At 46.7% G+C, this 14,582-nt stretch overlaps 2 protein-coding genes and 1 long non-coding RNA gene across 9 annotated transcripts in view; 1 reads left to right on the top strand and 2 right to left on the bottom strand.

Annotated features, from left to right (window-relative positions):
- The window catches only part of RDM1 (RAD52 motif containing 1), a 17,501-nt gene extending 16,790 nt beyond the window's left edge, over positions 1-711 (bottom strand). For 2 of the 4 annotated variants that reach the window (XM_033184119.1, XM_033184118.1), the window contains exon 1: positions 257-421. In XM_033184119.1, coding sequence (XP_033040010.1) covers positions 257-352 — 96 coding nt within the window. In that variant the 5' untranslated portion in view covers positions 353-421. Of the gene's footprint in view, positions 1-256 lie in introns of all 4 variants that reach the window. The other 2 variants (XR_004430747.1, XM_033184120.1) reach the window with 2 other exon arrangements.
- Positions 1-14,582, top strand: part of LOC117067482 — a 14,865-nt gene extending 283 nt beyond the window's left edge. Inside the window, exons 1-3 of one of the 2 annotated variants that reach the window (XR_004430753.1) lie at positions 5,729-6,185; positions 6,939-7,268; positions 13,913-14,582. This is a non-coding gene — a long non-coding RNA (uncharacterized LOC117067482). Of the gene's footprint in view, positions 1-5,728; positions 6,186-6,938; positions 7,269-13,912 lie in introns of those variants that run through there. The other variant, XR_004430752.1, reaches the window with a different exon arrangement.
- The window catches only part of CDC27 (cell division cycle 27), a 506,999-nt gene continuing 497,510 nt past the window's right edge, over positions 5,094-14,582 (bottom strand). For 2 of the 3 annotated variants that reach the window (XM_033184109.1, XM_033184111.1), the window contains 5 exons: positions 11,026-11,129; positions 10,012-10,238; positions 8,355-8,513; positions 7,353-7,431; positions 5,094-5,432 (listed from right to left, as the gene is read on the bottom strand). In XM_033184109.1, coding sequence (XP_033040000.1) covers positions 5,363-5,432; positions 7,353-7,431; positions 8,355-8,513; positions 10,012-10,238; positions 11,026-11,129 — 639 coding nt within the window. In that variant the 3' untranslated portion in view covers positions 5,094-5,362. The remainder of the gene's footprint in view (positions 5,433-7,352; positions 7,432-8,354; positions 8,514-10,011; positions 10,239-11,025; positions 11,130-14,582) is intronic. The other variant, XM_033184110.1, reaches the window with a different exon arrangement.

Below are 14,582 nucleotides of genomic sequence, written 5' to 3'. Positions count from 1 at the left end.
GTAGGTCTCTAAGGACTTAAAATCCTAAACTTTAAGTAGCACTGGAAGGTAAAACGTGCTGTCGGTGGAGAGATACCTCTCTGAGACTCTAAAAATCTTTTGGGGGTCGTTAGTTGTCAGTTGGGATCCCTTTTAGAATTAAGAGTCCTTCAGCAGAGGCTGAGGCAGGTAAGGGTCTGAGGCAGGGCTCCGGAACTCCCAGTCAGCGGGTGGGGCGGCTTTCTCCATCCCTCCCTCCTTTCTGGCCCCGGCTCACATGCAAAGCCTCGGCCGTGGGTCCGGAGCTCAGTTCCCACACTAGCAAGGTTTTGTCACTCTCGATGGGAACCGCAAAAGGAACCAACTCCGCCATCCTCCCTCCACCGCACCTGCGCGGCTAACCGTCGCCCCAGCACTGCGCCTGCGCTTTTTTTTTTTTTTTTTTTTTTTTTTAAAAGAGGCGCATGCGAGGGGCGGGGCCGGCGCTCGGATCGCTCCCTCGCCCCTCCTACCTAGGGCCGGCCTCTGAGTCTGTTACCCTCCTCCAGCCACAGCCCCAAGATCCCTGAGTTCAGAGCTTCTGTTCAAAGCATGTTTAGGGTAAAGTCCCAAAATGGGCTGACAGGATGGAAGGGTAGGGACATGTTTACAGCAGCCAGCTTCGTCTTCACTCTTGAAGGAGATTCGGGTACTAAGTATTAGCACTACCTACTGAGCTTGTGGGAAATAACCATGAAAGATGCAATCTTTTGACAAGAGGTTTTTTTAAGAGTTTGAAATTGCAAATAAAAGTATAACTCACTAAGCCATTAACAGTCTGGCATGAAATCCGTTTTTGTTTTTGTTTTTTTTTTTGAGACGGAGTCTTGCTCTGTCGCCCGGGCTGGAGTGCAGTGGCCGGATCTCAGCTCATTGCAAGCTCCGCCTGCCGGGTTCCCGCCATTCTCCTGCCTCAGCCTCCCGAGTAGCTGGGACTACAGGCGCCCGCCACCTCGCCCGGCTAGTTTTTTGTATTTTTAGTAGAGACGGGGTTTCATCGTGTTAGCCAGGATGGTCTCGATCTCCTGACCTCGTGATCCGCCCGTCTCGGCCTCCCAAAGTGCTGGGATTACAGGCTTGAGCCACCGCGCCCGGCATGAAATCCTTAAAAAGAATTCCCTGGTTGTCCTACGTCATTCTGGTGAATCGTGTATCTGTACTTGTGGAGGTCAGACGATGTGAGAGGTTGGAGATATGAGTGAGAAGGAAGACATTAATTTTGAAAAAAAAGAAAAAGTCAAAGAATAGGTCCAAATAGGGCACCAACATTGGAGCCGACGGTGTCTGAGAAGGTAGGTGTCATAATCAGCTACATGGTGGAGGAGCGTAATCAACTGGTGGGTTCATTGTACCCACTGCCCAGAAAGGATGATTTACTGAGACAGTGTTACTGAAATAGAGAAAGAGTTTCATAAGCACAGAACCAGCTAAATAGAAGACCAGAGTTTTATTATTACTCAACTCAGCCTCCCTGAAAATTTGGAAGCTGGGGTTTTTTATTATTTTTTATTTTATTTTATTTTTTTGAGACGGCATCTGGCTCTGTTGCCCAGGCTGGAGTGCAGTGGCACAATCCCGGATCACTGCAACCTCTGCCTCCAGGGTTCAAGCGATTCCCCTGCCTCAGCCTCCCAAGTAGCTGGGTCTACAGGCTTGCACCACCACACAAAGCTAATGTTTTGTACTTTAGTAGAGCCGGGGTTTCACCATGTTGGCCAGGATGGTCTCGATATCCTGACTTCGTGATCCATAAGCCTTGGCCTACCAAAGTGCCGGGATTACAGGCGTGAACACCGCGGGCCTGAAGCTGGTGGTTTTGTTTGTTTGTTTGTTTGTTTTTTGAGACGGAGTCTCACTTCATCCCCCAGGCTGGAGTGCTGTGGCGTGATCTCGGCTCACTGCAAGCTCCACATCCTGGGTTCACGCCATTCTCCTGCCTCAGCCTCCTGAGTAGCTGGGACTACAGGCGCCCACCGCCATGCCTGGCTAATTTTTTTGTGTGTTTTTAGTAGAGACCCGTTTCACTGTGTTAGCCAGGATGGTCTCAGTCTCATGACCTCATGATCTGCCCGCCTCGGGCTCCCAAAGTGTTGGGATTACAGGTGTGAGCCACCGTGCCTGGCCGAAGCTGGTGTTTTTTAAAGGATAATTTGGCAGTCGGGGCCAGGGAATGGGAAATGCTGACTGGTTGGGTCAAGGATGAAATCAGAGAGAGTCAGAGCTTGTGTTCTTGTGGTGAGTGAATTCCTGGTTGGGGGCCACAAGCCCAGATGAGCAGGTTTGCCCATCTGAGTGGTGCCAGCTGGTCCGTCAGAATAAAGGGTCTGAAAAATACCTAGAACGCCAATTTTATGTTTGACTATAGTAATGTTGAAAGGAGTTAGTTAGCTTGCCTTAAAGAGAGTGGACACAAAGCAAGGGAAGGTCCCTGGAGAGATCCCGGCCCACAGGGTCAGTGCCTAATCCCCACATAACATAAAAAGCAGCCTGGGAAAAAATTCAGGCTACCAGCACCGATAAGGGAACTAGCATAGGTCATTGTGCCTGGAGACATGCCCACGGCTGCACAGATGGAAAAACCTCTGGCCCATTTGGATAAAAGCTTGCATAAACCTTCAGCTCACTCAGATAAAGGAACGAGGCCTGGCACAGAAATGCCTTTTCCTTTGTATAGTCAGCGGGCTCCCAGGATGAAGCTGCTTCTCCTTTTGTGGGCATGGGCATAGTGGGCTCCGGTGGGTTCCAGTGGGCACTCTGCTTTCCTTTTTGGACTGTCAGTCCCGCCTCTATGAATCATCACTTCAGCCCCTGATAGGTCTCGGGCCAAGCTAAGAAGCATCTAAGAATCATCATTTCACCTCCTAACTGGTCCTGGGCCAAGGCTCCTGGCCAAGCTGAGTTCTCCAAGACAGCCAGCAGAGGAAGCACATTGCTTCCCCTTTCCAATCCATAAATACCCCAGCCTCATAGGGGGCACCCATTCTGGCCCCCACTCTCTGCTAGCAGAGAGCTTTCTTCTTTCGCTTATTAAACTTTCGTTGTAACCCCACCTTTGTGTCCCTGCTCCTTAATCATCTTGGAGGTAGGACAAAGAACTCCGGGAGTTATCTCAGACAACTAGAGACTGTTAGATCTTGGTGCATTGCTGAGACTACAACAATGTTTTGAATAGGAGCAACTGGGGAGGTTAGGAATCTTGTGGCCTCTGGCTACATAATTTCTAATCTTGTGGCTAATTTGTTTGTTTTACAAAGGAGATCTGATTCCCAAGCGGGAGGTGGTTTGTTTCAGGAAAGGACTATTATCTTGGTTTCAAAGTTAAACAGTAAAAATTCATCCCATAGTTAGTGTGGCCTGTGCCCAGGAATGAGCAAGGGCAGCTTGGAGTTAGAAGCAAAATGGAATCAGTTAGGTCAGATTTATCATAATTTTTATAAAATCTGTTTCAGTAACACAAGGAGGAAAGCAAGCAGTTCCTACTACTGTTTATTTTAATTCTAGAATGTCAGAGCCAGAAGAGACCCTGCAGGACAAGTCTCTTGTGGTTTCTGAATAATGATCCTCAGACCCATGCTGTGATAAAGTTTTCACCCCTACTCTACAAAATGAGGACAATATGGAAAATATAATCAGGTTTTTTATAATTTCATAAAATAAGATTCCACTCCATTCTTTTACAAGTATGACCTCCCTATAATGTTGATACTAAAAATTGTTTTATGAAAAGATGCTAATAGAGGATAGGTGCTTTAATGCTCTTATTTGGACATTAAAATTAAAAATTAGAAATCTCAGCCAGGCCTGGTGGCTCACATCCATAATCCCAGCACTTTGGGAGGCCGAGGCAGGTGGATCACTTGAGGTCAGGAGTTCAAGACCAGCTTGGCCAACATGGTGAAACCCTGTCTCTCCTAAAAATACAAAATAGCTGGGCACGGTGGCTCATGCCTGTAATTCCAGCACTTTGGGAGGCTGAGGTGGGTGGATCACCTGAGGTCAAGAGTTCAAGACCAGCCTGGCCAACATGGTGAAACCCTGTCTCTACTAAAAGTACAAAAATTAGCCGGGTATGGTGGTGGGTGCCTGTAATCCCAGCTACTGGGGAGGTTGAGGCAGGATAATTGCTTGAACCCAGGAGGCGGAGGTTACAGTGAGTGGAGATCATACCACTGCACTCCAGCCTGGGTGACAGAGTGAGACTCCGTCTCAAAAAAAGAAAAAAAAAAAAATTGGCTGGGTGTGGTAGCACACACTTGTAGTCCCAGCTACTTGGGAGGCTGAGGCAGGAGAATTGCTCGAGCCCGGAAGTTGGAGGCTGCAGTGAGCCAAGATCCTGCCATTGCATTCCAGCTTGGGCTATGCAGTGAGACTCTGTCTCAAAAAAAAAAAAAAATTAGAAATCTCAGGTTTAATTATTTTTTACATTTTATCACCTGTGAAATACAAAAGTCTGGGAACCACTGAATAGTCAAATCTCTCCTTTTATAGTAGAAACAGTTAAGGCTCAGTGGTAGAGAAATAAGTGGTCCAAGATAAAACCCCAGTTTGGTCAGACACTACTAATGGTGGCTATGTGTAGGACATTCCTTCAACTGTTCCTTTTCTGACTTTGCTTTTTCTTTAAGCATGTTCTACTCCACATCAGCACCCTCCAGACAAACCAGATCCTGTCCAGAGAAGACTTTTTTAATCGTCTAGATCCTAGCCTATTCTCCCAAAGCACCCCAAAATTGTTGGCGTCTGCCACTATTTCTCCATCCCATCACTACTTTCTCCACATCAATACCATACCCTTAGCCCCACCCATTGCCTACTTCTGAGCTTTCTCTTTTACTTCAAAAATTGTTCTTTGGAGGAATTACTTGGATGCTGATACTGTTTCAAAGCAATAATTATGAATTTTATTATACATTTAATTATCTATTGTAATGTTTGTGGATATTTCTGCTTCTCCACCTAGATTATGAACACCTAAAGAGCAACAGTTGTGTTTTGTCTTCCTTCTAGTACCTAGTACACTCCCACTGTCTCAGGTACTCAAATAGACGTAGAATAATGAATAAATGGACGCATTCTTTGCAGAGTGAGTGCTTCAATAAATATAGAGACTTCTTTACTGTGGTCCTCAGTTTACAAATGACAGAGAGGAACCAGGGGACTGGGTCCAGATGGGAGTAAGGAGGAAGCCAAGAAAATCATTTATTCTTGGGGCTCTGGTCAGTTTTAGTTGTAAATGGGAAGGGAAGAAAATAACATGAAGTTGAGGCATAGGAAGAAAAAATGAAGAATTCCTGACTAAGGACAGGAGTCTTGGAATGACTCCATGGTGCACCCGCACCCTGTTTCATCCCAGTCGGCATCCTGTCAGCCAGTAGGAGAGTGGCCGGCCTGAACAGTGCAACCTCCATTCTACCCTGTGGAGAAAAAAGACATGGTTCTTGCCTCACGCTCAGTAACTCCTCCACACACATGACCGAGTTCTTGGTAAGTCTCGCATGTGGAGCAATGCCCAGAATCCCCTTCATTGCTATCCTTCTGGTCTGTCCTCCACTGTCCCCTCTGACGAATCCTGTAAAACTCTCACCTCTGGTATTTGCCTGCTTCCCTGGATCAACATTTCCACATTTTAAAATCCTCATCTCTCCCTGAAGGGGTGAGTACTGTTTTACAGGGCTGAGAGTTACTTATTACAAAAAAAAAAAAAAAAGTCCCAGGTGCAACCATTGCTTCTCCCTCCAAAAAGATTGGCATAATCATCGCTATCAATTCTTTTCTGTGGTGTTTTGAGTATGCAAGGGATTTGACTCCTTCCACAGTCGCCTACAGAGGCGGCCATTTGTGTTACTTACATATCTAGTTTGAAGCTCAGAAAAGGTGACTATCTGAATGTCCACCGTTGGTGAGCTCACAGCTTTGTGGGTGTCTGCCTAGCTGATGAGCGCCACATTTTTTTTGTTGTTGTTGTCGTTTTTCTTTTCTTTTTTTTTTTTGAGACAGATTCTTGCTCTGTCGCCCAGGCTGGAGTGCAGTGGCGCGATCTCGGCTCACTGCAACCTCTGGCTCCTGGGTTCAAGCGATTCTCCTACCTCAGCCTCCCAAGTAGCTTGCCTTAAGGAGCTTGGACACAAAGCAAGGAAAGGGTCCCCAGAGAGATCCTGGCCCACAGGGTGAGTGCCTCATCCCCACATAACATAAAAAGCAGCCTGGGACAGGCGCCCACCACCACGCCCGGCTAATTTTTGTATTTTTTAGTAGAGACAAGGTTTCACCATATTGGCCAGGCTGGTCTCGAACTCTTAACTTTGTGATCCACCCACCTCAGCCTCCCAAAGTGCTAGGATTACAGGAGTGAGCCACCGCGCCTGGCCACCACATTTTTTTTTTTTTTTTAAACAAGAATCTCACTCTGCCGCCCAGGCTGGAGTGCAGTGGTGTGATCTTGGCTCACTGCAGCCTCAACCTCTCAGGTTCAAGCGATTCTTCTGCCTCAGCCTCCCGAGTAGCTGGGACTACAGGTACACGCCACCATGACCAGCTAATTTTTTGTATTTTTAATAGAGACGGGGTTTCACCACGTTGGCCAGGCTGGTCTCAAACTCCTGACCTCAAGTAATCCACCCGCCTCAGATTCCCAAAGTGTTGCGATTACAGGCGTGAGCCACCACGCCCGGTCAGCATTTTTAAATTAAAAAAAAAAAAAAAAAGGTCAATTATGGCCACAAGGCCCCTGCAGCTGCCGTAATTGTATTGCTTAACTCCTCCCATCCCTACAGTTGATTGGACCAAGGGGGCACACGTGGTGCAAGTGGAACCAATCAGATTCTCTATCCCAGGAAATTGGACTGGGGCTGAGCCTAGCCAGTCCCTATGGTTGCTTAGGACTTTAGCCCATTAACTTTGCAGCACCCTTTGTCCTTTAGACTGTGGAGCAGGGAAAGTCTGCAGAGAGAGTTGTGAAGCAAATGCACCAAGAGAAGCTGAAACCTGCCATGGAAAGCTTGCTGACAATTTCCAGCCCTGGTTCCATGGTCTTTCTGGGGCCCCGCTGCAGCCCTTGAGTGGGCTCAGTGAGACATCTGGTCCTCTCAGAATAAATTTTCCCCAGCTAGCTCAAGTTATTTTCTGTTACCGCAACCAGAAGAGTTTTGTTTAATACAATATCATGGAAGAACCAGATCCCAGGTCTTCTGACTCAGAGTTCCAAGCCCATCGCTATCCCACATCTTTCTAGACACTGCAAGGGCCTGCCGGTGAGTCCTTGTCTATCGCCCTTTTCTCTGTCACGCCCTCCTTCGTGGGGCTCTGCCCGCTGAGTCCCACGGTGTCCTCCTCACCAGTTGTTCATCCCCCGTGCTCCGGACACAATCCTTTTTGCACAGTGGATGCCTGCGAGAAGGTTGGGATTGAGCAGATCTGAAAGGAAGGAAGAGAAAACCTGTGAGGGCACAGAAGACAGTCCCAAAGATGGAGGCAGACACCAGCCCTCCCTGGACAGGCTTGTGCCCCCTCGAGGTTTCCGGTTGAGGCAAAGGTTGTCTCCCAAGAGCCCATTTAGACATCCCTACAATGGCTGCTAGAGGTTGGAGGTGAAAGGGGGTGTGGGCAGAAGGGGCAAGAGGCCTGAGATTTGGGCCTGTTCACTACTATTCTTCCTAACCAGAGTAGATGGTGGTTCACTCAAAGTTTGTGGGAGGTTTCTAGGGAGAGGATAATGCCAAAACACCACAGAGGTATGTCCCGCCTAGTGAGCGGGGGTCTTCAGGTGAGGAGCCCAGGGACATCAGTCAGCGTGCGAAGGCAGCGGTGAGGGACAGAGTCATGGGCCCTGTCAAGCCTCCTGGATCAGCTCTGAGCTAGGGAGTTTGCACTTGGCCTTTGGTCAGATCGTTAGCTGAAGATGGTACTCCGGAATGGTTAAGAGCCTGTGAGGCCACTGGTTTGGCATTCAATGCTGCTTCTCTTTTTGAGCCTCACTTTGCTGTTTTGTAAAGTGGAGATCATAAATGGTTTCTACTGCATGAAAATTGGATGAAATAAGCTAAGTATGTAAAGTGCTTAGTGTATAATATTCTCTCAATAAACATTGGCTGCTGCAACTGTTCTACTACTACCAGCTGTATACAGAGCCTTCCTGCATCCTACTCAGGGACTCTATAGATTCTCCTAACTGGATGGGCATTAGGGACACTACTCCAGCCCTCTGCTCAGTAAAGGGATTCCCTGATTTTTTGAACCATATCTCTGGGACCATTCCCATGCTGTGGGTGAAAAGAGAAGTCTGTGAGCAGAGCCTGGTTTCCACTCTCATCTCTCCCACCCTGGGGCCCTGGCCAGACCTTGACAGTCAATGTGGCAAAGGTTTTCTGAGTGACTCTTATAATCGTTGCACCAGTAGTGGCCATTGATCTGGAAGAGGCCATAGTCAAAGCTTCCATCTGCGTTTTCATTTATCTTTGATATGTTGAACTTGCTTTCCACAAAAGCCAGGCACAACCCTTAGAGTAGGGAGAAGGTCAGGATTTAGAGGGGACCAAGCTGAGTGAGAAGGGAGATGGAGGAGAAAGGGAGGCAAAAGGAATAAGGCCTGGGAGGCGAGATAGGACTAGAGGGCTGGAAACCTCCATTGACTTGCCCTCTCATCCTTTGGTCCATCCACCCACTGATAAGTACAACCATTCATCTGTCCATCTATTCATGTGTCTTGCACTTACTGAGCACCTACTGTGTGCTAGGAACTGTGCAAAGCCCAGTGAGGGACATTTCAGTTGGGTCAAACACAGATACTGCCTTCAAGAGGCCTATATTAAAAGCGTAAAAATATGTACCTAAGGCTGGGCACAGTGGCTCACGCCTGTAATCCCAGCACTTTTTGAGGCTGAGGTGGGTGGATCATGAAGTCAGGAGATCGAGACCGTCCTGGCTAACATGGTGGCACCCCGTCTCTACTAAAAATACAAAAAATTAGCTGAGTATGGTGGTGGGCGCCTGTAGTCCCAGCTGCTAGGGAGGCTAAGGCAGGAGAACGGTGTGAACCCAGAAGGCAGAGCTTGCAGTAAGCCGAGATTGTGCCCCTGCACTCCAGCCTGGGCGACAGAGTGAGAGTCCATCTCAAAAAAAAAAAAAAGGCCGGGCGCGGTGGCTCACGCCTGTAATCCCAGCACTTTGGGAGGCCGAGGCGGGCGGATCACAAGGTCAGGAGATCGAGACCATGGTGAAACCCCGTCTCTACTAAAAATACAAAAAAAATTAGCCGGGCGCGGTGGCGGGCGCCTGTAGTCCCAGCTACTCAGGAGGCTGAGGCAGGAGAATGGCGTGAACCCGGGAGGCGGAGCTTGCAGTGAGCCGAGATCGCGCCACTGCACTCCAGCCTGGGCGACAGAGCGAGACTCTGCCTCAAAAAAAAAAAAAAGTACCTAAAAAACCCACAAAGCAAGATAAAAGGACAAGTGTTGCAAGACAGGTGCACACAAATCCTAGGCAAAAGGGAGATATCCCTTCCATGCAGGAGGATAAAGCCTTTGTACTAGCTGTCCCCTCTGCCTGGAGTGTTCTTTCCCCAGACATTTGGGTGACCAGGTCCTTCATTTAATTCGGTGCTGCTCAGTGTCACCTCCTCAGAGAGGCCTTCCCTGACTTCCCCATCTAAACAGTGTCACCATCGCTCCCCCTGCTTTATTCTTCTTGATAGCACTGATCACCACCAGGCAGTACTTTATGAGTGTGTTTGTTGTGCTCTCTTCCCCTAGGATGTGAACACTATAAGGGAAGGGAATTTGTTTATCTCTACATTCCCAGCGTCTAAAACAGTTCTTCGTACGTAATAAGTGTTCGGATAATAACTTGGATGAATATGGCATGTTGGAAAAGGCTTTTTGAAGGGGGCTGCATTTTGAACTTGGCTTTGAAAGATGAACAGGCGAGAAAGAAGCTGGCCATGTAGGACATGACTAGGAGAGAAGGAGAAATGACAGGGGAGGGGCCGATGGCACTCACAGTCACTCAGGGAGTAACCCTCAAACCCATCCAAGTCCTCCAGCTGCAGCACCTGGGCCAAGTCACAGCGACTGATGAGGCTGGCCTGATTTAGGGCAAGAAAGCTGCTGACCAAGTAGATGAGTAGCACCTTTGTCATCCTTGGAGGGGAGGAGGTGCAGCTGAGGGCTGACGATTCTTCGGGTCTTGCAGACTTTCTGCTGATCTTCTCTGAGAGCCTGGGGAATCTGGAGAGGGCAGCCAGATTTCCTTACTCACTCACTGCTCCAACCTGGCTGTTTCCTATCTCTTTTCTCTCATTTACTATTTTATAGATTTTTTTTTTATCATGGAAAATTAAACAGTTACAAAAGGAGAGAGAAAATATCATGAACCTCCATATACCAACTTCTGAGCTTCAACATTAAAAAACCAAGCCCATCTTTCTTTGTTGTTTGTTTTTTAGTTTTTTATTTTTTAGAGATGGGGGGGTCTCACTATGTTGACCAGGCTGGTCTTGAACTCCTGGCCTCAAGTGATCCTCCCATCTCAGCCTCCCAAAGTGCTGGGATTACAGGTGTGAGCCACCACACCTGGCCAATTTCATTTCATCAATAGGTCCTCTTATATGGGCACCAGCTATGGGTAGTATTTGGGTATTGGGATGGTGAGTGAGGTTGGCAAAGGAGATTACTGAAGACTGTCTTCACCGCATATGTGTGTGTGTATCTGAGCATGTGCTTTTAGGAGGGCCAGGATACTGGGTGCTCATCTCCCCACAACCCCACTCCCTAAGACGCATGACACATGATTTTTCCCAGGGGCCATACCCTGCCTGGTACAATTCTTGGTGGGCTGGCTATAGACATAACCTTCACTTTCACATTGTATGTGTGTGTGTGGAGGGGGGTGGGAACAGCAAGGGCCCTAGATTCACACTGCCTGCTTTCAAATCTTGGGCTGTTATGTGATTTTGGGCAACATACTCAACCTTTCTGGGCCTCATTTGTAAAATGAAGATATGCTAATACCTACCTAAAAGGGTTGTTTTGATGATTAAATGAAATAATGCCCAGATCTTGGTTCACATTCCACACAAAAGGGAACTGGGACTCCAGGAAATATGGCTGATTCCCAGGCTGGAGCAGGAAAGGGTTATGAGATGTCTGGAGTATCTTGCTGTACCAGAAATTTAAAAAGTGCTAAAAATATGGATTGGGGTATGTCAAATTGACACAAGAATTAGCTCAAAGAGCCACCGACTGGCCAGATCTGGAACGATATTTTTTGGTAACAGCATTATTGAGATATAATTCACGTATCATACAATTAATTCAGTTAAAGTGTACAATTCAGTGGTTTTCAGTATATTTGCAGAGTTGTACAACTACTATTTCACTTTGATTTTAGAATATTTTCATCAATCCAAAACAAAACCCTGTACCCATTTAGCAGTCACTGCCCATCCCCCTCCTCCCAACCCCTGGCAACCACTAATCTACTCTCTGTCTCTATGGATTTGCCTCTTCTGGACATTTCATATACATGGAGTTACGTAAAATATGGCATTTTGTATCTGGCTTCTTTCACTTAGCATAATGTTTTCAAGGTTCATTCAGGTTGGAGCACATAATGATACTTCATTCCTTTCTATGGTTGAATAATAATATTCCATTGTATGAATAGACCCTACTTTGTCTAGCCATTCATTAGTTGATGGACATTTGGGTTGTTTCTGTTTTTGGCCATCATGAATAATGCTGCTACGAACATTCACATACTAGTTTTTGTGTGGATATATGTTTTTATTTCTTTGGAGTAGAGTTGCTGGGTCATGGGGTAACCCTAGGCTTAAGCTTATCAGATCTACCAGATTTCCAAAGTGGCTGCACCATTTTGCATTCCCATCAGCAGTGTATGAAGGTTCCAATTTCTCTACATCCTCACCAACACCTATTATCTGTCTACAAAAGGTTTCCTCATGGATATGAACTAGTATCAGCCTGTTGTTTTAATTTCCGTTTCGCAGATCGCTACGGATGTTGATCATCTTTTTTTTTTTTTTTTTTTTTTTTTTTTGATGGAGTCTTGCTCAGTCACCCAGGCTGGAGTGTGGTGGCGCGATCTCGGCTCACTGCAAGTTCCGCCTCCCGGGTTCAGGCCATTCTCCTGCCTCAGCCTCCCGAGTAGCTGGGACTACAGGCGCCCGCCACCATGCCCTGCTAATTTTTTTGTATTTTTAGTAGAGACGGGGTTTCACCGTGTTAGCCAGGATGGTCTCGATCTCCTGACCTTGTGATCTGCCCGTCTCAGCCTCCCAAAGTGCTGGGATTACAGGCGTGAGCCACCGCGCCCAGCTGATCATCTTTTTATGTGCTTATCAGCCATTGTATATCTTTGGGAAAATGTCTGTTCAGAACCTCTGCCCAGTTTCAAATTGAGTTGTCTTTTTATTACTGAGTGGGAAGAGTTCTTTATATATTCTGGATACTAGACCAACATCAGATATATGGCAGATATTTTTTCCCATTCTGGGGATTGCCTTTCGCTTTCTTGGTGGTATTCTTTGAAGCCCCAAAGTTTTTAATTTTGAAGATGTGCAATGTATCTATTTTTCCTTTCGTTGCATGTGCTTTTGGTGTCATATCTAAGAAATCATTGCATAATGGTTTCCAAGGTAATCTGGGACAATTAGACCATCAAAATAAATGACAGTAACAGATTATACATTAAATGCAATAGGAATCCATGAGCCATAATAATAATAAATTGACAAAAAGATACATAGTGTGGAGCTGAAGCGGAGACCCTCTTCCTGACAATAAAAAGCCAACCGATAAATGTGGAGGAAGTCATGGAGTTGAAAAATAATCACCATTTTGCAACCATCATAGATTGGTTTGAGAAAGAATCATCATTGCATGCTAAATCTGCGGTTGTGGGAAGACTGCTGAATAACTGAATATATTATCCATGATCTTATAGGGTCTCCCCACAGATTGCTTATTAGTTGCACAGAAAGAAAAAACAAAACAGATACAGTAGAGGATAACCAGACAGTATTTTGAACTTGCAATCAAAATGAACATCTCCAGTGAGGGACAGAGGGACATTGTGTGCCTCCAGGTGTGACTCCCAAGGAGGACACATCACTTATGCAGTATTCCATCCAGGGATGCATAGCCTGTGTCTGATCCTGAGGAAATATCGCAGCCAAACTCGCTGAAAATCTGTAGGATAACTGGCCCGTATTCTTCAAAATGGCCAATGCCATGGAAACTGAAAGACTGGCCAGGCATGGTGGCTCAAGCCTGTAATCCAAGCACTTCGGGGGGCTGAGGTGAGAGGATTGCTTAGGCCAGGAGTTTGAGACCAACCTGGGAAATAGCAAGACCTCATCTCTAGGTATCAAAGTATCAAAGTATCAAAGAAGCAATACTTCCAATAAATTTGAAAACCTGGGACTATTTCTATCACTGGTTTGCTGTGTTTTTCCCCTTAAACTAGGTTTATGTTGGTGAGGGGGCAGAAGCCTGAGTTCTTCCATCCGCCGCCTTCCAGTGTCAGGCGGCTTCTGCTTGGACAAAATGGCTATCCTGGTGGGCTTGTTTCTTCTCTGGTCTTGTTGTAGGAGGCAGAAAGAAATTACTTAGGTAGACATGGTAAAGTGAATCCCCAGCAGAAAACTTTCCTTTTAATAAAAAGCAGCTCAAAGATAGCTCCCTTTCTAACCTCACGCAGCTCAAGGAAATAACTTTTCTTCTAACAACAAGCAGCCTGAAAGAGCAAACAGTAAAACAGATAAGACAGCTCAGGCACAGAAGGATCGGGGAAGTCTCCTGGGTAATCACCAAACTTCACACTTATACAATGGGCACCAGTAAAATAGTGGGCCTTACTAACCACATTCCTTTCTCTTTAGGTGCGCTAAGATAGGGAAGCCAAAAGCAGAATCGAGGGGTATGCCTACAGCTGCAAGATGTATGGGAACAGACACAGAAACTCTTCCTCCCAGATAAGCAAGACAAAGAGACACAGACTAAAAGTTGGCCTATGTGGTCGGGAATGGAGTGAGAGCCTATTAAAAACTCTGCTCTATACAGATAGCACACCTGGTCCCAACTGATCCATCGGGCCCTAGGAGGATAAGACATCCCCTCCTCACAAACACCTCCTCACTAGCCCATTTAGAAAACCCTGACATTTCCACTACCACCTGGCAACCTGCTCGGGACCTCTTTCTATGACAGCCTGTTCTTTCCTTTTGCCTATTAAACTCCTCCTCCAAACTCACTCTGTGTGCGTGTGTGTCTGTGTCCTTAAACGTGAGACCATGAACCTTGGTATTTACTCCAGACAACAAGGCTGCTTCTGTCTCTTGTTCTGAGACTCATTCCATACTAGCCTGAGCTTGGGGCCATTCTTTTGCTTCTCCCACCTTCCTACCCCCAGAGCTGACAGATTTCGTGAATAAAATTTACAAGATGCCTTGTTAAATTAGAATTTCAGGCAAACAACAACCTACTCCACACTGACTCAGGAGGGACCCTCAGAGATAGATGTCACTGAGCCTCGGGAAGCAGCAAGCTCCA

This window comes from Trachypithecus francoisi, unplaced genomic scaffold, assembly GCF_009764315.1.
Source record: "Trachypithecus francoisi isolate TF-2019V2 unplaced genomic scaffold, Tfra_2.0 Lachesis_group20, whole genome shotgun sequence".
NCBI classification, from domain to species: Eukaryota; Metazoa; Chordata; class Mammalia; order Primates; family Cercopithecidae; genus Trachypithecus; species Trachypithecus francoisi.
Note: the sequence above shows the minus strand (reverse complement) of the source record. Positions and strands in the feature narration are given on the sequence as shown.